Here is a 26,289-nt window from a genome sequence, read left to right as displayed (position 1 = left end):
ATTTCATCTGTAATTTAATTTCATTACATGTTATATTTACATATTCTATACTACCCTAAAATGTTGCTGCTATATACAATGGAAGTATATAATACAATGAAACTAATTCAATATTTTTCTTATCTCTTTTTCATGACAATCATCGTTCGCGTCCTGGTTGTGTGATTGATTTCGAAAAATGAAATTCCACACATATACAACAAAAATATATAACAAAAAATATATACGATGGTCCCCCCAAAATAATGGGATAAAATATTCATTCGAACCCTGGAAAAAAACAACCCTTTATTGATTTTATTTTTCTTTTTGAAATAAAATGAAAATATGGAAATACGAAATGACAGTAAGGGGTGCCATCGCTGTGTTGTGATCTACGAAAAGCACAAGAATGTTCTACAGTACAAAGAAAGTGAGTGCGAAGATTTGTACATGGATCAACCGATACAGGAACCGCGTAGCGTTTTAAAAAGCGATCGTAGGGGGGGAGCTCATCCCAACACCAACGGGCACGCAAGATTATCATCATCGGATCACTATTTATTGCGATCCCATGACGATATTGATAATTGTAAGCATCAAATCTAAGTTTTATTATTTCTCTCTTGTATCGTCTATATTTCTCTTTGGTTTTTTAGTTAAATTTCTTTATCATGTATTACTCTGTCATTTATTTTCTCAATTCTGTGTCTATCTTTTTTTTCTTTAAGAAAATTTCTTTGGGAAAACGTTTTCAAAACTAGAGAAAAATGTCTCTTTTTTAGTTTCACAAAACTCTGTGTTTTAACTTCACTGGTTTTCCGTTCTTTTTGTTTTAATTCACAACAAAACTTATTGGTTCACCAAATACCTAACCTACCTTCACTCTGTTTTTCACAGTTTTTCTTTTTTACGAGAATTTAATTTTTCGTTTTCTTTTTTATTCTTCAAAAACAACATCACTTATTTCAAAGAAAAAAACTCTTTTAATTTATTTCTTTTAACCACTCTGACGTTATTTTCTCAAATCTCATTCATGCAGTTGAATTAGATTGAATAGTTTTACAAAAATAAAAACCAAACATAGATTTTTTGAAAATAAATTCGCGGCTGTACATACGATTTTTTATTCAAAAATCCCTCAATTAAACCAAACTCGATAATTTCAATCGCCCTTAATTTTCTTTTGAAAAAAAAAACTTCACGTAGCACAAATTAATTTTCACTTATTTACCTCATAGTGTGTTCCACGTTTTATTTAACAAATTAATTTATATATGCATTTTAATTTATTATTCTTACAAAAAATATTACCTTGTTTGTACGCTACAGACATAATTTTTCAATTAATTCATGGTATATAATTAAAAATAAAACGATTATCCATAGGAAAAAAACATTATTCAAAATTTATGTTTATTTTCTATCAAGTCTTGTTGGGCCGTACTCATACCTTTTTAATTTTCATGGAAATTGAAAAATTAATTTGAGCAGATTCAACGTATCCAATTTATGGCCATTTCCTGCAAAGTTGTGGCCACAGATAGTCTTCACCGTTGGATAGCCGTCCCAGCATTTTTTCCTTTAATCTCCCTTTTAAATATTGCCTAGGTCGATAAAATAATTTGTAAATATCGCGATATATTTTTTAAAAATAAAATATTTCATTCATATTTTTATCACTCGACTGTGTTGGTTTTTTTTTTTTTCAAAATATTATTTTTAACTCAATGTTCAATTAAAAAAAAATTGTTGTTCGCTTCATGAAAGTATTAAACTCTTTAAATTCAAAAATTTCATTATCCTTGATTAAACTTTTTAATTATTTTAGTAATTTTAGCTCATATAAATATTAATGGATTAAAAATTAAACTTTAAACCAGTCGAGTGATTTAAAATTGAAAAAATCGCCCTTTGTAAATAGTCCGTAATTTGCAATTATGAGTTTATTTATGCCAACCCCATCCATAATAGTTTTCAAATTATAAATTCATTGATTTTTCAAATTTTAATTTCTTTTTACATTAAATTATAAAAAAAACCCAAACGTATTTTGTGAATAAGCAAGGTAACGTGTGCGTGATTGTATGCTGTGCTAAAAGCTCCAACATTTTTGAAAAAAAAAGCATCATTGAGTTCTTTTCTTATGATTTTTGTACGTGAAAAATAAAACAATCTAAAAAAACTTTTGTAAATACATTAAAAAACCGAAATATTTTAAATTTAATCTCTATGTGTGTTTTGTCCGATTCATTTTCAAAATTTTTATCTGCACGTTTTCTTTATCAAAATTTGACATTCTGTTTTTTAATTCAAAATTGATTGCCTTTTTCTTGGACAAAAAAAAATGAAAAATTTCTTTTCCTTTCTTAATCCCTATCACTTTTTTATTAATTTTTATTTGATTGAAAATTTTCTTTTTAATAAAAAAAACCTCGATTGAATCATTCTTTTCATTTCAACCACTAATCCAATATACTTTGTGTGGTCTTGTCCTTGGAACTGTGTGCTGTAACTACTTTCGAACTAGCAGAAAGATTTAAAAACTGTTTTTGAAAAAGATATTTTTTAAATTTCTTTTAATAGAAAAATTTTCCATTATAAGCTTTCAATAGAAATATAATTTTAAATTAAAAGTTTTTCAATATTTTTGCTAGAGTTCGAAGAGACTTAAAACTTTTTAATAAACCTCATTAAACTACAAAAACTATTTTTCCAAAAAGAAAACTTCTCACACAGAGAAAATCCTTAAATTGGGGGTAGTGGGGAGTATCGTGTCGATTTCAGGGAAAATCTTTCCCGATTGTATGGCGCAAAACACATTGAAATGATAAATTTTCTCACAGTCTCCATGAGCTGCTCTCTCATGGGTATTAAAGCCATATACATCCCAGTCGGAGTGGTTTCCCTGTAATGCAATCTGTTGTCATAATAAAAGCGACACAAGAATGGAGAATGAGGTTTTGGCTGAAGCCAGGCGCGCACTATAGAATAAAATACAAAGATCGGAGGGTGTATCCAATCATGGTGAAAGAATATGGAGGGCCTCGGTAGGGGGGCTCCACATATAGTGGCAAATGTGGGCACCAAATGGTGTGGGGGCAAGCAAAAAAAAAAACTTCCAGAGTAGAGAAAGCTCCCGGCGAAACGTGGAATGAAAACGAACGAAACTAATCAAAATCTAATTTCCACACAAACTTGCTACACAAAAAGCAATTGGATTATTCAATATTGTCATTGATTAAATTTGATTTTTATTCAGGACTATGGAAGAAATGGCGGTAAATGCGATAAAGGGGTACGTGGAGCACCTCTTTATTCTAGCACGAACACCACACACACACAAAAAAGAATCCCGCAGAATCTTGCTTTCTGATTTCACAAAAGGGTCTTCCGAAGATGGAACCCCATCTGTGGGGGTTGCTTTATATATATGTATGTGTACAATGTATAAAAAAAGTACATCGCAACCTTATTCACTTGGTTTGCGATAAGGTTTGTTTTGCCTCATTATTCCTAAGGGATATCATTGGCGTCCGGAGGGTTTTCCAGCTCATCCCTTTTTTTCTCTTCTCCTCCGGACATACATAAAACAGACAATCCTCGCACATCAAATTAGTTTTCCTCTTGCTTTGACACCCAAAACTTTCCATGAGATGGGGATGAAATGCCCCAAGCAATGAACATTGAAGGCCGAGGGGTGTGCTACATCATGCTGGATTTCCACAGAAAATGCAGTAAATTCAAATAAATTCTCCTGAAATTTCTCTTGAATTGTGCTAACATTAAAGACATTAAATTACGGCTGATTTTATTAATTTTAATCTTTTTAATTTAATGAAATAAACAGAGAATATCAGCTAAATTCATAAAACAATTTAAAAAAAAACTAAAACGAAAAAAATAATCTTAGTTTTTAAGGAATTTTTAGTTTTTTTCTAATTTATTTTCGTTAAACTCATAGTAAACAAAAAAGTTAGGCTGTTTGTTACATTTTTGTTAATTCTAGACTTTTTAATGAATGTCTCAAGATTTTATTTTATTTGTTTATTTTACAGTATAGATTTATTAATAGAAATTTGCGTAAAGATAATTATTTTAAAAGTTTTAAAAATAAATAAATATTTGCTGAAAGTGAAAAATATTTCAGATATTCTCAAAATATTTGAAAAATTCTAAATATTTGTATCTTCAACTCTTCATCTTGGCTTCTTCCCTTTAAAACGAATCAACATTGCAATTGCGCCATGAATCTTCTAGTACACCCCTCGGCTTTGGGATCCTTTTGCGGTGTGAATTATATATGGAATGTTATTGGGGCGGGGGGAGATGGCTTTGGAGGACAGGCAGGAAATAAATACAGCACATTCTTTCACACGACTTCAATTTCTCACCACCACAGAGAGAACAACAATCTCCGTTGGGACATGATTCGGAGGGAAAAATTAAATGGGGCGGTACCCAGAAGGGTGGGATGCTTTTTCACATCCATCTCCCTCCACCCTCGTGATGAAAACCCTCACGACGTGAGCGAATGTTCTGCAAACAATTGACACAGATGCGGAGGACAGTGCAACGAATCTAATTAATTTCTTACGGTGGTACCACTCAATTTGTATCCAATAAATTTCCATCGAAAGGTATATTTTTAACGAATTTTTTTCCGTGAGATGAAGAAAAAATAATCCCTCGAGGGTTGCTTGAGGGGTTGGAGTGGTGAAAAAATTCAAATTTGTCGATGGAATTAACGGGGCTACACCGTGTGTACCCCTTGGCATTACAGAAAAAAAAGAACGTGATGTAATCAACGGGAATATATAGAAAAAAAAGTACCTACTCCCCCCAGCAACATGGGGCTGGACTGATATGGGAAATGACAATTTTGTGTGTGTGCTTAGCCCCCCTGGTGTGTATTCAGATGGGAGGTTGTATTTTTGCGAAGGGTATATATACCAACCCGCGCCATATCCGAAGAGGAGTAAATTGTAATGGAACATGGGCAAATGAAACCCAACATTTGTTTTAATTATCTCATTTTAGTCGCTTTCCGGGGTACTTTTTCCACCCCCTCGTCGCCACATCATAAAGAAAGCCTCCAAATGGGTGCCAGGGACCAAATTACCCCGAAAGCACAGAGAGAATCCCTGAAATCGACACTGAAACCCAAAAGGAAAAAAAAGAATACGATCCTGAGGAGTGTTTGTGGGAAAATTAGGAAAACACCCCTCATTCCCAAAAAGGAAAAGCTCAATATTCGAATATTCATGAAAAAATAATAAATTCTCTCCATACATTTGAAATTGATAATTTTCACCAGTTGATGAGTCCCCTCAACCACTTCTCAACCACCCCTCCCTAATGGGGTGATGTTCGTAGTACAGAACCCCCCCTGGAAATGCATAAAATAGTCATTGTAATTTTCCAATACATATGAGATGACCATCATAATTCCAATTCCATGTTGTGTGATTATCTGTGGAAATTCAATACTAATTTATGTATAGCATTTTGGTGCTTTATCTGCAGAATTATAGATTGTTTTGTCAATTTATGGGCACAATGTGCATCAATAAAACTCATCATCTTGCATATAACATTTGGAAATTTAATGGAAAATCCCATCCCCCCCCCCAAATATTGTCATATTTATACCCCGCAGCCGTAGCGACATATTTTCGTGTCTTTTTTTGGATAAATATTGAGTATTCTGAATTTGATTTTTGAGCGCAATTTTTCATGGCAGTTTATATAAAAACGGGAATATAGAATTACAGTGTTGTCCCGCATAAAGTGTTTAAATTATTTAGAGATTTTTTTATTGTGAATCATTTATGCAACATAATGCTTTATCATCCCATGAATGGTTCAATTTATAAAATATCTCCATCAAAAATATATAATGATATCCTGCGGTTGTGTTCGTTATAACGAATTCATGGAAAGGTATGGAAAATTTTAAATTATCATTCAAACTATTTTAAAGTTTTATATGTACAAAATAAATAAAAATCTGTACATAAATTCGTCATATAAGATTCAAGTTGAGCGTGCTGAATTCGTTAAGTGAAACAATTTCAAACAATACAGAAACATTCTTTACTGCATTGATTCTTTTTTGTGAATATCCCTTTCTCACTCAATCTTTGAGAAAAACGAATCTTTTTTACTCTTCTCGCGTGTTCAGTTCATGGTGGCCAACATGACCTGGATTGCAGGAAGAAGAGTACAAAAAGATACGATTTTCTCAAAGAATGCGTGAGGTGGGAGTATGAAAAGGAATGAATGGCATGAAGAATGTTTACATTATAGCATAGAAGCGGCAGAATATTCTCATATTTTAATTAGAATCTTTTAAAAGTAAGAGGAAACTTGTTTTACTTATTCAGTGATGTTTTCTTTAGCAAAATAATTATTTACTTCAATTTATAGCTTTTTCTGTAGTTCTGATAGATTAATATTAAGGAAAAACAAGATTTATGACAGAATCGACTCCTATTAGTATTAAAATTAGGGAATAGTTGGTATTCTTACGTGAAATACCCAATAAAACTTTTGGTAGGTATCCCATTTAATTTTAATTGTAGATTGTAGATTTTCTTAATTTCTTCCATAATTGACATTTAATTATTTTTCATAAAAAATAAATTAATTTTGTTGGAAATTAACTGATAAAATTTTGTTTAAAATTAACTTTTATTTATGACTTCTGCAATAATGACATAGCAAAGCATAATTTCTTATCAAAATAAATGAGAAATCATTTAAATAAAATTATATTCTGTAATAAAAAATTTCTTTTCACTTAATTTTTGCAGATTTCCGGTCCAAAACAGATCAAAAGCACTTACTAATCTTTTCAAAATCAAATATTCCTCAACTTGTTCCAAAATCATTCGAAAGAAAATATAAAAAAAAAACATTTTCATTTTTCAATTAAATCCGAATTAATTTTGAGTTAATAAAGAAATTCATTCCCAAAAAAAAACTTTTCAATATTGTTTCACATAACGAATTCCCACCTCATGCAAATTAAACGCTTTATGCGGAGTAATACTGTATTCTTTTGTATATAGTCAATTTTGAAGAGAACATCAATTGCAGACTGTTCTAAATTTGCAAATTCTGCAATAACATAAATCCTCACATAGCTGGGAAGTTTTCTTGCCATCCATAGCTATTACGGTCACTGCATTGCCCTTATAGTAATGTTCTATAAAAACTCCTGCAAAAGTCCCGAAAAAAAACCTCAATGGAGCTTTCTGTACGGAGTGTGTATGAGGAGGATATAAATGCTAACAGCACCAAACCATCAGCCATGAAAAATTTATGCTCAAAGTAAAAATGTCGCTGTGCGGGCAAACAAAAACGATAAGAAAATTAAGCGATGGGAGAGTCATAATGTAGCGAAATGACAGTGAAAATTGCGTCGAGGCGCATCCCCCCGTGAGGGCCATAAAGTGGAAAATATAATTTACGAAAAAAATAAGTTTTATGTTGGAAAATAGACGCATAAATCACCTCGTTTTTCTCGTCGCTCTAATTTCCTCTTATCAATTTAAATCTCATGCCATAAAACAATTATTTAAGTCCTCTCTGTTATTTCTTGCGTTTTCTCCAATTTATTTATTCTCGTTCGAATATTCTATTTGTTTTTTTTTTCTTCTGCTGTCCCCCCACCCCCTCAAATTTTTGGTTCTCTGTGTTTTCTTTTTTTTTAATTCCCTTTTTTCTTTTGAAAAGTCAATATGAATTGTTGTAATCGTATGTCAAAAGCTATATATATAAATAATTTGTGCCGGTTTATTTTTCTTTTTCAACCAACCCCCCTACTTTCCCATGGATATACTGAACTGTTATATATTTAATCATTACTATAAATATATGCTTGCAAAATTGTCGTGTTCTATATTATGATTATATGAGAATTATACATGCTATATATAAAATAATATAAAAAAAATGTTGGGATGGGCTGCCCGGTGACTAAAACTCTATTTAAATTATTATTGTACATGGTTGTGTTTTACTATCCATTTTTTCTGTTATTTATCTTAATTAATGTGTTGTACATACATTTTCATTATTATGTTTTTCATTTATTATACCCTCTGTTCACATTGTTTTATTTATATTATTTGTATTTTTTTGTGTTGAATGTTTATTAAACCTTCCTACCATTTATTTCTCTTCTCTCTATCAACTTTAAAGTTAATTAAAAATAAAAGTATTTTATACACTAAAAAGCGTGTTCGCAAGTGTATACTTCATCATACAACCTATTTCTATTTTCTTTTTATATTCATAATTCATATAGAAAAAAATCTATTACATATTTCATAAATAATTTAGAAAATTTTTACTTAAGTCTTTCATATTTCAAATATCTTCTAAATACCTACAAAGAAATAATATTGATTTGAAATTTTTATAAAATTTAGAAAACAAAAGTATTTTGAAGAAAGAATTTTTTTAAATTGAATTTTGTATTTTTACTTCTTTGCTTAAATTTTTTTTCTCAAATCTCTCCCTTAAATTAATCTTTTCATAATTCTAGATCATCATTTAAAAAAAAAGACTTAAAAAATGTGTAAAATTGTTCTATCCTCTTAACGTTCATTTTTCAAAAACAAAATCTGCAATAAAAATTCAACAAAATTTTCCTCTTGTTTTGCTTGCTTTTCAATCAATTGGAAATGAATACAGTTAATTTATTTTTGTTTCATTTTCTTTTATTGTTATATCAACAATTTCCCATTTTATATTTAAATGTCGATTGAACTACTTTTTTATTTGATTATTATTTTGAGAACATTTGGTGAAAAATTGCTAAAAATAAATAATTGCCTTCAGTGTGACGAAAAGGATCCATTGGCAAAAATTCATGGAAATTTGCATGCAAAAAAGCAAAAGCATTGATATGTGCCATTAAAATTATTGATTTTATTTTTAATCTCTTTTTGTTTTCCCTCATCTAAAAATATACATTTTAATTTTCTTCGTTGATAAAAAAACACCAATTAAAACTTCAATGGTGTGGATTATGATTTTTTTGTTTAAAAATTAAGTTTCAAAGAGACAATGATTACGGTCCAACAATGATTAACATGAGCTGCACAAAAATAATAATAAAATGAAAGAAGAAAAACTAAAGAGACGACACTAGCATTGGAAGTGCCTTTAAACTTTCGCAAAACTTTCATCTATATAAAAGTCTTGAATTTATTTTCACTTCATTTTGTATTTTCGTTGATTGTCTCAGCATAAATGGCGCACTTGGGGCACGTGAAGTGCCACCCTTGGGGCAATATTGTGGCTAAAAGTTGCTCAAATGACACGCAAAAACGAGGCGAAAGCTCGAAAAGCTCCACCGAAAGCTTGAGATACCTAATGGACCGTTAAATCGCTGAAATGTTCTTTTGCATTTCGTTGGTACGGAGGGTGGGTTTTTATGCTACTTTCTCACCATTTTATACAAATACATATGTATGTAGCAAAATGGAGCAATGGAATGAATTAATTGAGCATCTCGCCTGAGAATGCACGAGGGTATTATAAAAATTACACTTTTTCCCTCTCAAAAAGAAAGTAAAGAATGATGTTTCTGATGTTACGTAATATTGTGGAAAATGTGGAAAAGAGCAGTTTTTGGGTAAACAGAATGTGCAGAAATTTTATAAAGATGTGGAAATTTATTTATAAACTAACCTTTTAGAAGCCACAAGGTCTCTTTGTTGGCAAGAACACCCCCCGAACCCCCCCGTAAAACAGCCTCTTTTCAATGGAAAAGCATAAGCAGCTGCCATTTGCGCTTTAGAAGTCACTTCACAGAAGATACCTCACAGTGTCTTTGTATATATTCCTTTAGCAATGCTTCCTCTTCACCAGGGTGGAAAATTCAAGTGGCAGCCAGAGGATCCCCTGCTGTTCCACCATTCCCTTTCCCCAAAATGACGCTGCAGCTTATTAACTCACACAGTGTATGATCCTTCCGTCTCAAATTCGCAAACCAGAGAGCGTTCTCGCTCCAGTGTTCCCAAGTGGCCAGGAGTTTTCCCTGAGAAGCTTTCATTCATGGTAGTTCTCCCCCGAGGGGTGGTGGTTCGGTGGGAAGAGTGGGTGGTTGGGTGAAAAGGGGATAATCATTTACATTGAAATTGAACAAGGAAAGCTCGGTGAGTAATTAAACTTTCAAAGAGGACATTTCCGAGCGCTCCTGGATTCCACTCTTGGAAAAGCTCAAGAGTCGAACTCTTGTGTGGCAATTTTCCCATAGCTAACACACAGATGCGAAAAGTCCCCACTCATATATGCAGCACAGTAGGGTGAATCAGAGAAGTCAATACTTTTCCTGGCACTCATGGGAAATTCTTCCGTATGAAAATTCAGGAATGAGAAAAATTTGCCAGAGAAAGAATTTACCTTTTTTTTCTGTGAGATTTTTTTTTTGAATCATTTATGTGCACCAGGCGGTATTATTTCAGATAATTGCACCATATATTGCAAAATAATTGACCTGAATTTTGTACCTTTTGCCTTCTGGTTGCCTCCTTCATTAAATCCCCAAATGCATTCGTGCGATTTGCAGAAATAACCATCTGGATTTGAGGGGGATGTTTTTAGGTATTTCGCGTGGTAAATAGAGCGAGAATTTTAATGCAAAATCCCATACGCGGCAATCCTCGAAAGGATCTCGATGTGAAGTGAATGGAATTGCTTGCAATTTGAGAGGATTAACATCGATAGAGGTGACCTCAATTGCTGTTCAATACACGTTATTGGAAATGAGAAATATCTTCAAATCCTCCTCCTCTTTTTGCCCAGGGGTGGTATTGGGGGAATTTTTGCAAAAACCTGTGGAGTTTTAAAGTGAAAGTCAATCATAACGCGTCCAGTTATAAGAGTTGGTGTCCCACAACGTGTAGAAGTTTGTTTATGCGTTGTAATGCGATTAGTGGGCAGAATTAGTAGGTAAAGTAGATTTTTTTGTGAAATTCAGTAAATTGGTGCATAAAAATGGTCATATCTCAGGTTCTATAACACCTACAGAAATTTCTTGACTAGTTGTGGAAAGGTCTTAAAATAAGCTAGAATATGGGATAAATTTTGATACTTTTCAAGGTCACCGCTAGAACACAAAATGGCGGATTTTGTTTTACTAAAACAGTTTTTCGCATTTTTTATCCTGAAGGAATAGTTCTAGAGGTTTCTGATGTTCTAGAAAGTTGTAGAGAATTGCAAAACCTTTAATTTGATACCAAGATGAGCAAAATCGGACAAGCAGTTCAGGAGATATGACTCTTAGAACTTTTCAAATTCAAGAATTTTTCAAACTGCGATATCTTCTAAACGGCGACATAGATTTTCTTTATTTTCGGACTGGTGAAAGATTATTAGTTCTGCTACAACATATCAAAATTTAAAAGATTTGCCTAATGGGGATTCGGAGATATTGCCCCTTAAAGTTAGGCAATTTTTGTTTTTGACTTTAGCGCCTCTTGCGGCCATTTTAGGAACTCGGAATGTTCTAAACAGTTGTAGGGCTTCTTGAAACCTTTCATTTGATACTAAGATGGTCAAAATCGGTTAAGCCGTTCTCAAGTTATATCGAAAAAACACTTTTTGCTTTAGGCCGCCATATTTGCTAAACCGCTTGACCGATTTTCAAGTATGAATTGTCGATGAAAACATCTCACTGAGCCCTACAACGTACTAAAATTTCAGATCTCTAGCTATAAGGGAAGAGGTTGACGGTATTTCAAAATGGCGGACGGCGGCCATATTGGATTTTGAAAATGCGAAAAAATGAAAATTTACACCCACATTTCTATAGAAAACTTCAAACCCGAAGTCTCTATCTGTTACCGTTCTCGAGCTATAAGGCAAAATGTGGAGTCCCGGACGGCAGGCCGGCCGGCCGGAATACTTTTTTTCCACCACCATTTTCGTAATGTGGGATGTCTAAAACGTGCTCATACCAAGTTTGAGCCCGATCTGAGGTGGTCGGTTTTTCCGACGATTACAATACTTGGTGTTGGCCACGAAGTGGAACACCAACTAATATTCAATAGGAAAAGAGCTCGAAAGAAAACCAAGAAAAATTGAGAAAAATTCATTAGAGTCTAATAAAGAATTTTCCTTTGTTTGAAAGTCAAAAATCGTCCAAATTCTAATCCAGGAAATGTATCTAGGCTCAAAGAATTTATCCATAGTTTACTAAAATACCGATAAAGTTTAAGAACATCCATCAAACGCCTCTGCTTCATCTCATTAAAAATTCAAGCAATTAGAGAGGAATTAACATTGGATTCTGGGAACCATTGCAATTTCCTTGTGAAAGCTGCCTTCTAAAAGGTGGTTGATTGTGTTGCGCAGGGGGTGGGATGGTTGGTTTCTCCATTGGGATATGTAAAAACAGCCATAGGAGAAAAGTCAAGACTCGCTATGGATGTAGTAAAATATTGAAAGACTCCAGAGAGAACATCTTGAGGGAAATGAGACGGAGAATTGATGTTGGGAAATTTAGCTGGGTGGAGGGTTAATGCTCTTCTGTGATCTTAAAACCTGCTCGAGGCATCTTCCTCCGGCCCATCATACTAAATTTTCGTTGCTCTTTTGAAAATTGAATACACAATTAACGATGTATTGAAGGCACAAACGGTGAATGGGTGAGGAAATGAAGATTTTCCCCATGGATGGGTGCACTAAAATCCTGATCGATGGTAAATGGGATGGGGTGGGTGGGGGTGGGATTTATTCCACGCGAGATAAATTTTCAATGAGAAGCTGTATGTCTATTGTGATACAACAACCGTGTTGGTGGATTTAGAGGAGAATTGAATTCCTTCCATTAATCAAACATCATCTTCTGAAACCACCATCCAAATCTCACACTTGAATTGTACGCTTTGATTCATACACACACACATATACTGAGCCTTTCAGTAAATTCAATAAATTATTCAAATTTGTGTACACTCCCTCTTAACAGTTCAATTATTCTTGTCACCCCCTCCTGGTATTGCCACACCCCAAGTCCTTCGACTTCTTGCATCTGCCTCCCCACAGATGCCATTGACAGCCTTTTGGCATAACATCTTCACGGTCCAATTTTTCCTCACTTGAAGAGCTTTGCTTTGTTACCATCAAAAGCGTCGCGACCACCAAAATGTTTGCCTATTGAGTTAGATTTGCTTAGGGGGATGTCTAGGTATTAAAGACGTGGCACTAAACTTAATGAAAATCTGCCAACAGCTTTAAGAGAAATTTTCTGGATTTTAGTAAAATTTTAAGCTATTTTTCCCATTCATTAAATAAGAATTCTTGAGCTCATTCATTTAATAATTTGAATTATAAGAAAAATCTCTCAAAAGCTCTTTCTGTGCTTGAATTATGTAATCTGGAATCATTTATATATCTCCCCCAAATTGACCGCAATCTTCAGAGGCTCAAATATCAGCTACAAAATGCAATAACTGTCCAAAAAATCTCCATAAATTGCTAGGGGATGGTTTTCCCTTGGGTAAAATTATTCAAAAGTTCATCGTTGAACGCTTTATTCAATATTTAATACGCAAATGCCTTTCAAACACGACATGGGTGGGTATATGTTGCGCATAGAGAAAGCTCTCTCACTGTGTACACACACGAAATGAATTCCTCCATTTTCCAAGCTGATGAGGCAAATTTTCCCCAAAGTGGGGGTGGGTGATAAATTCATAAATATTGGTTTTATTCAATAGAGCGAATTAAATGGACAAATTGAGGGTGAATGGAAGTTCTCTTTTTTTTATTCCATCTAACATTGGGTGGTGGAAGGAAAATTATTTACAGACCCACTCAATTTTCAAGAGGGCGCACAAACCGGGAGGTTGGGTTTGGGGATGGCATAAAGAGAAGCTACTCAGAGTATCTAAGAAAAAAAAAAGAAACTACAAACTTTGTATTCTTTTTTCAAACTCTCATTTTCCTGAAAGCTTCCACATTGGATTAAAGGGAAATTTATATACAGGATGTTTGGAAAATTTCTCAGTGAATTTATGCGTACTTCGCGGGTTGTGATGGGTAAGACGGGTTAAGTGTAGGATACGTGGGGGGTGTTTGGGGGAAATTGGAGATATTGAGGGGGTGGAAGTTGCATTCAATTTGACGATAGAAAAGAAAGTTGAAATCAGTATTCAAAGAGTGAATTTTACAGTGAATTCCTTAACATTAAATTTTGTATCACATTTAGTACGATTTCCATCTCAGACCGCGCGCCTCCCACACCCGCCCGCTCCAGAGTCTCCCCTTTTCACCCACCCGCGTAGTACCAACCATTTACCCTGTAAACGAATTTACCTCACCCCAAAAGGCGTGTGCGCGCGCGAATGTTGTATCACACTGTTATGAAGGAAAATGCCATTATGTATTCTGCATGCAGCATTTATCCATCTTGATATGTTTCCCCCGATATGGATGATATACAAAATGCCACAGCAATTGTACACGGGGCTATATAGAGAGAAAGGATATTCCGGAATGATCGGGGGCTACGATGAATGGGAAAGAACGGGGGGTAAATACCAAATTTTCCACGCTGATACCCGAAAATTTTACTCCACCCACCGAAATGGGGAGCTTTTGCCCGAAAAAATACAGATGTGTGTACAAAATTGTGGTGCAGGCCTATGGCGGAAAATATTTTTTACGGTCGACTTTGAGGAAAATTTATTCAAAAAAATATTATTTTACCTAGAAATTTATTTCGGGAAAATCTTTTCATCATAAAAGCATTTCATTTTAAAAGGAAAAAGGGCAAAATTGAATTAAAGTATTCTTCTAATTATTTTCTTCATATTCTCCATGATTCTGGTCAAAAGGAATTATCTTCTGATCGAATAGAATACCCTGAACAAAGCTTCAAATTCTTCACTTTACATAAAGCATTCTCTCGAACATTTCTGCATAAAAGATTAATTTTCCGATCAAAGGATTTTCCTCAAAATTTAGGAGAAAAATTAAAATCCATCTAATTGAGCAATTTAATAAACGCTGCAGTGCTTCACTAATTACCCCATACTACTGTAGCATTGCGTGAACACTTGTACTCGATTCAACTGTTTGCCACCCAAAAAGCATCAACCCCGTAGCACGAACTATAACCAAATACAAACAAATAACTCACGTCATTGGTTAATTTATTATGTAGCAGCACAAAATTTTATCTCATCCCTCCCCCCCTGCCCCTTTCACAAAACCCGGAGCGGAATAAACCCACCTCTGATATATTCCCCTGCAAACACCGGAGAGCTCAAAGTTTATGAGTATGGAAACCCAAAAGCGTTTGACCAACTTCTTGCGATGCTATAGTCCTAAATTCTATGTTATAGTTACTGGGAAAACTATACCATGTCCTTGATCCTGGGGAGGAAATTTCCTTCTCTGACCATCGTGTGTGTACACACAGAGGAAACCACGGGGACCCGCCTTTCTCACAAAACCATCTCGGGTAGCTCATACCCAGGGAAACTCTGGTGGAAACCGCATTGCAGAATGTCTTGTGCGCTATGTACATATATTGGTAAATTAGAGATGGGAAATTTCTCTCTGATAAATATTTAATTGTTTTTGCCTTTGATTAAGTCAATGTTCGGAAGTTTGAGGAAAAGCTGTGTGGGTGGACGGTACCAGCACAATTAATTTGAATAACTTCCCTTTGTTCCACGCACTTTTCCTGTGGATGTATCCTCTGGGGGTGAGATGGTGGGGGAATAGGTTAATTGGTGATGAATTATGGAGCAAGTGAGGGGCATTCGTTAAACAAAGAAGCTTCCGGACGATGAATAATTACATCGATCCGGGAGGAGGGTAAATCAATTTTTTTTCTTACTTTTGAAACTTTGGATTTATACAAAATTTCCAAATGAAATTCCTGGCAGGGAAGAAAATTCCGAAAATTCCTTTTCCAATTTATATAATGACATGAAATGAGATTTAGAAGTTCTCACAGAAGATATTTGTGTTCGTTTGTTGGGAAAACTTTTGATCTATTTCTATTTAAATCTTCTCTTTGGGGGTAACATTGTTCATTTTAGTATTAAGTGATTTTAAATTAAACCAAGAATTGAATAGCAAATTTATTAAGCAAGAATGCCACATTAATCATGAGGAATTAATAGAGAGTGAGAATTTCAAATTTTCTTGAGCATAGATTTATGCATTTTTTGTTAGGAAGATTTTTCATTATTTTAATGCACTTTCATTCCATTTAAAAGAATGCAAGTAAATAAATAATAACAACAGTTCTTATATAGAATTGTAGACTCTATATATTGAAACATGTAATGTCTGTAGGAATACGTTAATAATTTATTAAAGCTCCTTTTCATATGGATAAGACAGCATAACCATATCTGTCGTATTTTCCCAAAAATTATTATTCGTCAGAAACATCTATTTTATTGTAAGAAACACCCCCTTGGGCGTCTTCTCTGCAACTTCTTCCGCGTGTGTGTTACAAGTCAAGTTGCAATTTTGGTGAGAGCTTGTTTGACGTTGGAGGTTTGCGGGGGGAGGGATTCATGAAGTCGAGCTTGGGGTGTCTTTTGCCGTTGCATCCAGCAAAAGCTGCGGAAGATGAGTTGCTATGGGGTGTGGAAAAGTTGTGTTGAAGAAAATTATGGGTTCAATATGTTAAAATGCAACCATTCCCCTCTGCATCATAGAATAGCTTTTGTAGTGCAACGGTGGGGAGTTTCTAAATTAGAGTGCTTTCTGAAGAAATTAAAATGCAAGTGAGGTTAGATATAAATTACAACCCCACGCTATAAGTAAATTAAATTAGGGAACTTTGGTGGACTCAAAAATTGGATTTGGGGATTTTTTCTTTTAATCGAGAGATGGCGTTAATTGCTAAACAGGAGGAGTAGATAAAAACACGCTACGCTTTATCCTTTCCAGCGATGTCTTAGTAAAGTTTAAAATTCATTCCTTTTAATACGTGAGAACTTAAAAATTGATTGAAAGAACAAAGAAATTATAGTAATTTCCAAGTAATGAAACCTGGTCGACGTATATAATTTATAAAGCCACAATGTAGAGCCAAAACTTCACAAAGTGAACAAATTTGCGTGATTACAAGGTTTACGAACAAAACTGTTGTGCCGTTGAGTAATATTTCCATGCCACAGTATCTCTTTATCAATTATTCAAGCGACATTTACTGCTGAGACAATAAACATTCATATACAACAACAACCCTCAATTCAGTCTATCACGGAACTATGCATTCAAACCCTTTGATTATGCTCTCTCTACCCCATTAATAATTTAACAAAAAAAAGGAATCATGCACGAATGATATTTGAAAGAAAATTCACAAAAGAAAACTCCGCCAACACGCTGCAGTTTCTTTAATTTTTTGCATTTATGGGAATAAAACTTTTCACATTTTAATATTATTTCTTTAAACTTTTTTCTTCCTTTTGTTCTCTATTATTTTTGAAATTTTCTTTTCCATGTATTTTGTTTGTGATAGAGTCTCTCAAGTGAATTATACGATTCGATGTGTTAATTTGAATTCTTTTTCTTTTCCCTCCTCAACCAAAAAACCTTTTCTTCTGTGTCACCTTTCGCGTTCGACCCTTCATGTCCCCCAGGTTATTGCAGAGGTCGTGAGACCTTGCAGAATCTCTGTGAGCAAATCCCCGGCGATGCTCTCTTGTTTAGTATGTTCAAGGAGAACGCCGAACCTGTCAAGTGCCCCCTCAAAGGTGAGTACTGAATGTAGCTAAAATTCAACGCAGTTTTTACTTTTAAATGAAAATTGAATAATTTGCGAAATTTCTCAGCATTATAAGAAATTTTAATAAATAAAAAAGAAAATTTCGCAAATTGTTGGTAACTTTTCGTGAAATTTAACTTGACTGTGTTGAAGAATTAGCAGTAAAGCTAATCGCCAGACGAGCTAATGCAACCTCTTTCATTTCATTTTCTCCTTTCACCCCCAAAAGGGCCCTTCACCTTCACCTACAACCGAGGTCACGGGGAGTGCCGTAGCCCGGTATCGAATATCGAAAGCTGCACGGAGGACAGTCGCCTCCTGCTGAGCTTCCAGGCGTGCCCGGATGTGGCGGGCACTGAGAGCACAGTAGAGGAATTAACATGTTTGGCTACGTGGAAGGATGGTAATTCGAGGTATTTGGTCGGATTAGTATCACACCACCACGCCACGTCCAACGAGGAGCGATATCGGTGCTTTGTGTACGAGAAAACTTCCACAGGAATGGGTGAGTGTCAAGCATTTTGCTAAAACCCCCGCATATCACTCAATTTGCACCACCCACCCTCTGTGTGTGTATGTGCGAGGGGTTAATTGCCCAGCTGACGCAGGTGTCAATGGTCCATTTCAAGAAGTGACGACGCGGTCGATTGTAAACTCAACTGTGGTCAGGTGCTTGATGAACCCATAATTCCATTTGGGACCATGTACGCGACGAATACAGCTCGGATATATCTGGGGAATTTTGATGGGGGAGTTTAAAGGGATAATGCGGGTAATGTGAAAGGGTTTAGAGCACTGAAGGAACTTATATTGCACTGCGAATTTACTATGATCCTTTAGGTGGATGATAATTAAATTTATTCCCCTGCCTGGGCGAATTCAGCAGGAATGTAAATTAATTTAACATTTTAACTGACCTTTAATTTTATCACCCTCTAGGGATTAATTTGGAATGAATTTTATTTATTTTCTTGGTCAGAGATTTAAAGATTAGGGGGAGATTTTTTTTTAAATAATCTTTAAGAAATATTTAAAATTCCTTTTAAATTTTCAAGAAATATCTTTTAAAGTCAATGTTCATGATTTTATGCAAGGAAACAGTTAAAGCCTGATAAAGTCAGCTTGAGACATTAACCCCTCGGCTGAGAATAAATTTGGTTGCTGGAGAGGAAGTTTTCTTGAGTGAAAGTGTTTATATTTTCCTAAGATTTGCGGGACACTCCCATATTGGTTCTCAACAGAAACTTAATCCTCTCTCTGTCTTCCTTTTTGTTTATCTTCTTGGAAACTTTTGGCAACATCCAAAAAGGACTCTCGTCAAAGGATGCAGCTTACAAATTGGCACAATCTGGTGATGCCACCTGCAACGGGCTCGACAGTGCTGAGGTTTGTTTCTATAACACAAAGCAAGAAGCGCATGAGATGATAAATTTTAAATTGTGTGCGGGTTTACTTTGTCAGGTTGGTTCACGAATAATGACCCTGAGGAAGGCCCCACCAGCGGAACGATGTGATTTCCCGGCGTGGTTCAAAGGACCCAAGCATTGGCACGCACTTCAGGGGAATGTTGGCTACACATTTCATCAAAGGTAACACAGCACACTAAATTAATTTTAGCGTCCCAAATGTTGGGATTGTAATTAATTAGCACACACATAGCACTCCCCAAACACATCCCCCACAGGCCTCCGATCGACCCATCTTTAACCATCTAATTCACTCACACACTTTTCCGGGGGGTAAGGGTGGAGGAAGAGGATTCATGTGGGCCATTCCATGAAATTTACTACTAATAGAATTGATTCAAAATTACACCAGAGGGTAACGCATGTGTTTTTTGGAGGGAAAATGTTTGAATTTTGTCCGGGGGGTTGAGGTGAAAGGGATTGTGGGGGGCGTTCTGTAGAAATCAAATGAAATCATATTGACGCATTATTAAATCGTTCCAAAATGTATTCATGAAGCAACCATAAAGGTGGGGATGGTGCGGTATCAAAATTGTAAGCATAGTTTCATGGTGAGTTTTCACAGAGTTCGGCATTTAATTAGTATCTGAAATCAATCGAATTTCAACTACCAATAGCCGCAATAATTACTGGATCCAATTAAATACTGATTCAATATCCCTGCCTCACCAAAATGGGAAATGAAGAGAAACCAAATGATAAGCCTCTCAAAAGCATATATTAGTGTGATTCTTTGATTGAATATATTTGAAATATTATTATCAAGAGCATATATTCAAATTAATTACCACTTTGTGACATGATAGCTTATGAATGGGATTTTTTCGGGGATGAAAGTCTGCGTAAAGCTTTAGAGATTAATATTTCTATGTGTTATATAGGCGGCTATCAAATAACTAAATGTGAAAAATATAGCTGTCATTTTTAAACTAACGTCAAAAAATCAATAGATAATGTCAAAAGCAAACGTTAGAAGCTTACCTAAAAAAGGGCGCCAATTTCAAATTTAAATACCCCCTCAAATTTAAAAGGAAAATCAACTCCCACAAATTCGTTCTTCATCACATCACAGTAGGGGAGGGCGGGGCTAATAAAGTCACTTAAGGGTTTAGAAAAAGCTCAAAATATCATATTTCCTAGCTAGATAGAACAAAATGATCTGAGAAAGAGTTGTAGGGCAAGAAATATCCTAAAGAATTGAGCCATACATTTTGCTTTATCTATTTCGGAAATATGATATTTTGAGCTTTTTCTAAACCCTTAAGTGACTTTTTTAACCCCGCTCTCCCCTACTTCCTTTATTTCAATTTTCCATCCACAATGAAAACCCTAAATTCGTAGGACAGTAGGCGGACACACCCTTCCATCCGGAATGAAAAGTTAACCCTCTCAGTGCAATTTTTCTCATTCTATATTTACTCACACACATGTACCCCTTTTTTTCCGGGAGAGAAAAAAATACCCTCCAAATGACTCTTATGACTCACTGTCGGTGCCCGGAAATGAGATCAACTGTGATCCTCTCACTATTTCATCCCAACAATCGCCTTTTTCCCTAGTTTTTTTTTTTGTAGGGAAAGAGGGGGGTGGAAAAGGGACAATTGAGCCCCTCTGCCACACTCCAGGATGTTGCCTCATTTCGATTTCACGATGACAACACAGACAATTGCGGAGAGAAATAGGAAAAACACGAAGAAATGCTAAAATGGTTAGGCAGAGTTGAAGGAAAATGGTTTAGGGAAAATTATAGATATTAACATTATCTAGAAATAATTTAAGGAGACTTAGGAACGAGAATAAAAACATTTTTAGGACTTTTAAAGGTCTCTTAAATTTAAAATGATTTAAATCGATTAACAATTATGAAAATTTTAAGGGCCTTATCAAGGAATCGAGAGAATTATGAGTATTTTTCACAGATATTAGAAATCTATGATCTTTGCTATAAAAATTATAAATTATGAGAAAATTGGTGATTTTTTGAGGAGAATATATTTTCCCACGGGGAAAATTCTGTTTTTCATATGATTTTTGTGTTGCTTTTCAGAGATTTAATTTCTCGAATTTTTCTAACTTTAAGAACTTATCAAAAAATTCTAAAATCTTACCCAAATATTGTAAAATATGGACATTTCAATTCATGTTAAACTTTAAAAAATTTCCAGGAAAATTAAGAAAATCCAAGGTTATATTCTAAAAATATCTAAAAGGCAGGAAAATCCTTATTATTTTTATTTAAAATTCCTCAACTAAAAAATTCAGCAATTTATGAAACTAAAATAATAAAACATATTTCCACCCTTAGAGAGAGATAAAAATAGTCTATATATCGTACAATTTTGTTTCATAATATGAAGTGTTTTTCTTGGAAAATTCCCTTCTCAATCCTCAAAATTGTCCCTCTTTTTCATCTCAAGCGAAAAACTTTTGCATATTTGTCTCCCTGACATATTGGTCCAAATAAACTTGAATTTTTTCCTTTCACTTCAACCACCCTCTTCCTCTCCTACGGCACACACACACACACACACACACACAAAATAATGGAGTTGAAGTTGCACGAGACAATGCTGAATGGTTGTTTTGAAAATAAATATTAAAATATCCTCTCAATTTTCCCAACTCTTTGACAGAAGAGCATCCCCATGGGACGAGGGTGTAGAAAAAATGACTTAACAGGAAGTGAAAATTTATCACATCACTCACACCTTTCCCTGGGAGACACATCTCCTCCCTCCCCCATCTGACTTTTAGTGATGATTCTGCGGCATTTCACCTCTCTCTGGGATTCTGAATACAGTTGCCCATACGTAGAGAGATGGTGGTTGAAAAAAAGGGGAGGAAACATGAAATAACTCGGAGGTTCTTTTTTTTTTCAAAAGAGGAGAGAAAAGAGGAAAAATAGAAAAGTTTTTAGCTCTGGAATTTATCGCATTTCTCCCTGAAAAATATTTATCAGGACATGAAAACTTTTTCCACCCTCGCGATGGTTTTGGATGAGCTCTGTGGTTGGGAAGTTTCGCATCTTTTACTCCAATTTTCATACATGCTCTGGGAGAAGAGCTTTAGAGCTGCGAAAATCATTCATGAATGAAAATTCCAATTTACTTTCAATTGACCCCTTAAGGATTGGGGAAATGCACTCAATTTTTTTTTCCCAACAACCATAAAATGCCTTTTCGATTGAGAGGCATGAATGCCTTATGAGATGGTTAAAAAATGACCATTGATTCTTTTTTATTTCTCTTTCTCTAAATGTGAAGTGTTTCAGAACCATTAACTCCGGACGGGTGGGGGATTAGTATGAATTCCAACAGATGGAATGAATTGGAGCACAAAAAGGAAATTAAATTGAGTTGAGGATAGTTTATAGCCAAACATATTGCAGGCATTATTCAAAATTATTATCAAACTTGTTGAACTTTGGTAATTAATCCGGGAAGTTCCTTCAATTGCACCGCCCAAGTGATTAGTTTTAGGGGGGTGAAGGATCCATCTACTCCAATTTGTCCATATGGGGGACATGAGAGTCAATTTAGCGGAAAGGGCTACAAGGTTCGTGGGAGTGGGTGGGTGTTTTGGGGGGTGTATCTATTGGTGTTTGTAGCGCAAATGGGTAAATTGCAATTGAGGAAATATTAAGTAAATAAATAAATTTCAATTTCAGTGATGGATCAATGCACATTACACGGCAGAGCGGAGCAATGGAGACTCGGGCTCTGTGTGAGCAAATTAACAAACAAACCCCAACGGAAATGATGGCTGTGGTGCACTACACAACAGGCTGGTGAGTAATTATTTGCACAGCGTCCATATAGTATGGGGAGGAGTAAATTATTATTTACAATGGGAACATATACGCCACTCTCAACTTGGAAACTTTCATTCCTTTTTCGTCTTGCCTCCCCCCACAAGCCTCGAGTGTGCCTCCACAACTACCCTCGACCAGGCTCTTTTGCGCAATCGACAGAGGGCAATGATTTCCCCATTGAGTGCCCCACACAGAGAAAAGATGCAAAAAAAAGAACAATCTAACCAGTGCAACATCTTTCTCAATTACTTCCTTTTTTGCCATGTTGCTCATTTTTATTATTTTTTTTTCTTCTGCACAAAAAGAAAGAGAGCTTCAAGGAAGTCAACGAATTGATTTTCTTAAGCGACATCAGTGCGGGTGCACAAGGAGAATTTTATTCTCCATCCAATGATTAAAAACTTTCTTTTCCTTATCTTTGTGGCTCTTTTTCCTTCTTCCAAACGCGGACGTAAGGATTTATCAAGGAAATTCCGTTCAATTGCTGATTTATTTCCCAACAAATTACAACAAAATTATATAAGACTTAAAGAAACTATTAAATTTTATTCGCATTTAAATGTAATTTTTTTTAAATATTTTTACTGCCCTCAGCCCTCTATTTAAAATATGAAAAAGTATTTTTCTTTTAATAATTACTTGTTGAGTTTAATTAGTTTCATTCCCGGAGTGCGTATGGAAACAAAATATTAGCTTAATTAAGGGGGGTCTCTTGTGAGAGCTGGTGAAATTAAATATTTTTATTTTTCTTGGGGTTTTTCTTAAACTTGGTTTTTCAATATTGGTTACATTTGAAGCCTAATTATTGAAGAGTAAGAAAATCACTTTCCGCCATCTTAGATGCGACGCCATCTTGAGATTTTCCTCAAAACACAAAGGTAGGTTTTTCTCAGGATCTACTGGATGGATTTTGATGGGGTAAAAAACAAATGAAAGAGGAAGTACCAATGCAGATTTTGATGTAGCGGAATTTTGATTTTCCACTCTGGGGCTGAGAAAAGTGGAAAAATGTGACTTTTTTCGGATATTTTTGACGTTTTTCCACTTTTCTCAGCCCCAGAAAGGAAATTCAAAATTCCGCTACATCAAAATCTGCATTGGTATTTCCTCTTTCATTTGCTTTTTACCCCATCAAAATCCATCCAGTAGATCCTGAGAAAAACCTACCTTTGTGTTTTAGGGCAGTTCTGCGGAAAAGTCGGAAAATCACAAGATGGCGTCGCACCTAAGATGGCGAAAAGTGATTTTCTTATACTTCAATAATTACGCTTCAAATGTAACCTACATCGGAAAACCATGTTTAAGAAAAACCCCGAAATTTACATCATTAAAAATTATGTAAATTCAAACAATTTTTCCAAGAGACCCCCCTTAAAAAGAGAAAAAAAAGAACAAGATTTGCATTTTTTTCTACAATAATTGCCAATAAAAAAAATATTATGTTTTGCTCATAACGATGTAAGTATTTATAATTAAATTGCAAGGATTAACAAGGTAAAATATAAAGAGATAATAACCGCATAAAACTTATAAAAGTTTGTATTAAAACAATTTTTGGATAGTTTTGTTCGGAGTTCTCATTATGCTTCATGAGCTATGTTTCATATTGCAATAACATTTGAAATTCATCTTGTGCATCATTCCCCACACAGATTTTTTTTCTTCAAAAAATGAATTATTTCTATGCGGTAGGTATATAAACTTATAACTTTTAGAAAATCTATAGCCAGTAAGCTTTTTTATACATAGCAGAAGCTTTTTCCTTTTAAAAAAGAGAACAAACTTGCATCCCCACAGCTATGGAACAATAAACATATCTTCTGATAAAAGCTTTCAAAAAGCATTAAAGTTGAGTTCCTCGCAGCGTCCTTATCTTGCAAATTTTGTGAAATTGCAAAAAAAAAACCGAAGAAAAAATCTCATGTTAAGCGCAACGAAGAGCCACAAGAGGGAGGTGGTGGATGGCAGGAGGTAGAAAAAAATGGAGGACTTCTGATGGGAATTTATGAAAATTGTAGCTTGTGATTCATTTGAATTTGCACGAAGTTCCCTGTGCCGTCAATATTTTATTGTGCGTGCTTTGTGGAATAAAAGTGGTTTGCCCTGGTGGATGCTCCATCTTCTCTACAAAGAGAGAGAGTCTCATATGGGCGGCGGGGGAGGGCAGAATATTCCCAACCAACGATTGTACATAAATAATCATGTTTCTTTATATCGATTCCTTGTGGTGTAAACAGCCAATCGGGATTTATGTGCATGATGTTCTATCGACGAGACACTCACGTTGCTGAGCTACAAATGGGTTCTGCGGCATCGAGACTTGAGGATGCTTGTGCTCCGGATCACTTTGACATCAACAAATTGCCCCACATCACGCTCTTAGGTACGTCACCCACCCAAACCTTCACATTTCTCCATCTCACACAGAAAAGGAGCTTTCCTGGCAATATACGCGCAGATAAATTTCCTTGCCTTTCTACAGGAGCTCCCTCCGCTCTCCTTGTTGTTGCTATATGTCCCTTTTTGTGACTCAATTGTGTATTCCAATCTCAATTTCATTTGCTAATATCCAGCCATCAATCCCGAATCGGAGGTTTGTCCCCTGGAGGGTCTCTACCCCATCCGGGGTGCCATTGGACCACCCTACGTGGCATCGCGTCATAAGAGGAATCACAGCAACAACAGCAACAAAGGACACATCCACGGAGGACATCACCATGAGATCAATTCCCATCGAAGGTAATTCCCATGCAATTTGCTTTCACACCCTCAAAGGGTTGTGGAAATCAATTCAACTATTTTGCTTTGGGGTAGATGAAGGGATGAGTGAGGGTAGATTAGATTTGGAAGACTATATGCTTCCAATTCACTTAACACACCCACACCCTCTTTTGAGAGCCATATGAAAGTTTTAGGGAATTTCTTCCTTTTCGAGAAAAGAGAAATTTCCTTGAGAAAAGGTTTTTTTTTTCTTCCTCTTTTGGGGGTTTGTTGAAAACTATATTTCAACTGAAAGTTCAAAATTTAATAAAATATCGAAGATTTATATGTGAAGAGTTAAGAAATATTATTTGATAACAACGATGGGGTGTTTCCTCGCGTGTTTTGTTATTCTTCTTCAAGACGTCTTAATCTTCATGTTTAAATGAAAATTTGTGGAAAATCTTATCACGCAAGCTTTTAAAATTTTAAAATAATTTTCAAACATCGCTGGAACAGATATTAAACAAAATTCTTGAATTTTTATTCATTTTTTTGACATTTGCGTAACC

The 26,289-nt window shown here is 35.0% G+C and overlaps 1 protein-coding gene across 2 annotated transcripts in view; it reads left to right on the top strand.

The window, feature by feature from the left end:
• The window catches only part of LOC129787100 (uncharacterized), a 232,590-nt gene that overhangs the window by 202,042 nt on the left and 4,259 nt on the right, over window positions 1-26,289 (top strand). Inside the window, exons 4-11 of one of the 2 annotated variants that reach the window (XM_055822417.1) lie at window positions 348-412; window positions 17,616-17,729; window positions 17,970-18,245; window positions 19,050-19,126; window positions 19,202-19,329; window positions 22,874-22,993; window positions 25,255-25,400; window positions 25,591-25,756. In XM_055822417.1, the coding sequence (XP_055678392.1) occupies window positions 348-412; window positions 17,616-17,729; window positions 17,970-18,245; window positions 19,050-19,126; window positions 19,202-19,329; window positions 22,874-22,993; window positions 25,255-25,400; window positions 25,591-25,756 (1,092 nt within the window). Of the gene's footprint in view, window positions 1-347; window positions 572-17,615; window positions 17,730-17,969; window positions 18,246-19,049; window positions 19,127-19,201; window positions 19,330-22,873; window positions 22,994-25,254; window positions 25,401-25,590; window positions 25,757-26,289 lie in introns of both variants that reach the window. The other variant, XM_055822416.1, reaches the window with a different exon arrangement.

Source organism: Lutzomyia longipalpis, chromosome 1, assembly GCF_024334085.1.
Source record: "Lutzomyia longipalpis isolate SR_M1_2022 chromosome 1, ASM2433408v1".
In the NCBI taxonomy this organism is placed as follows: domain Eukaryota; kingdom Metazoa; phylum Arthropoda; class Insecta; order Diptera; family Psychodidae; genus Lutzomyia; species Lutzomyia longipalpis.
This window is presented reverse-complemented; position numbering and strand designations above follow the sequence as displayed.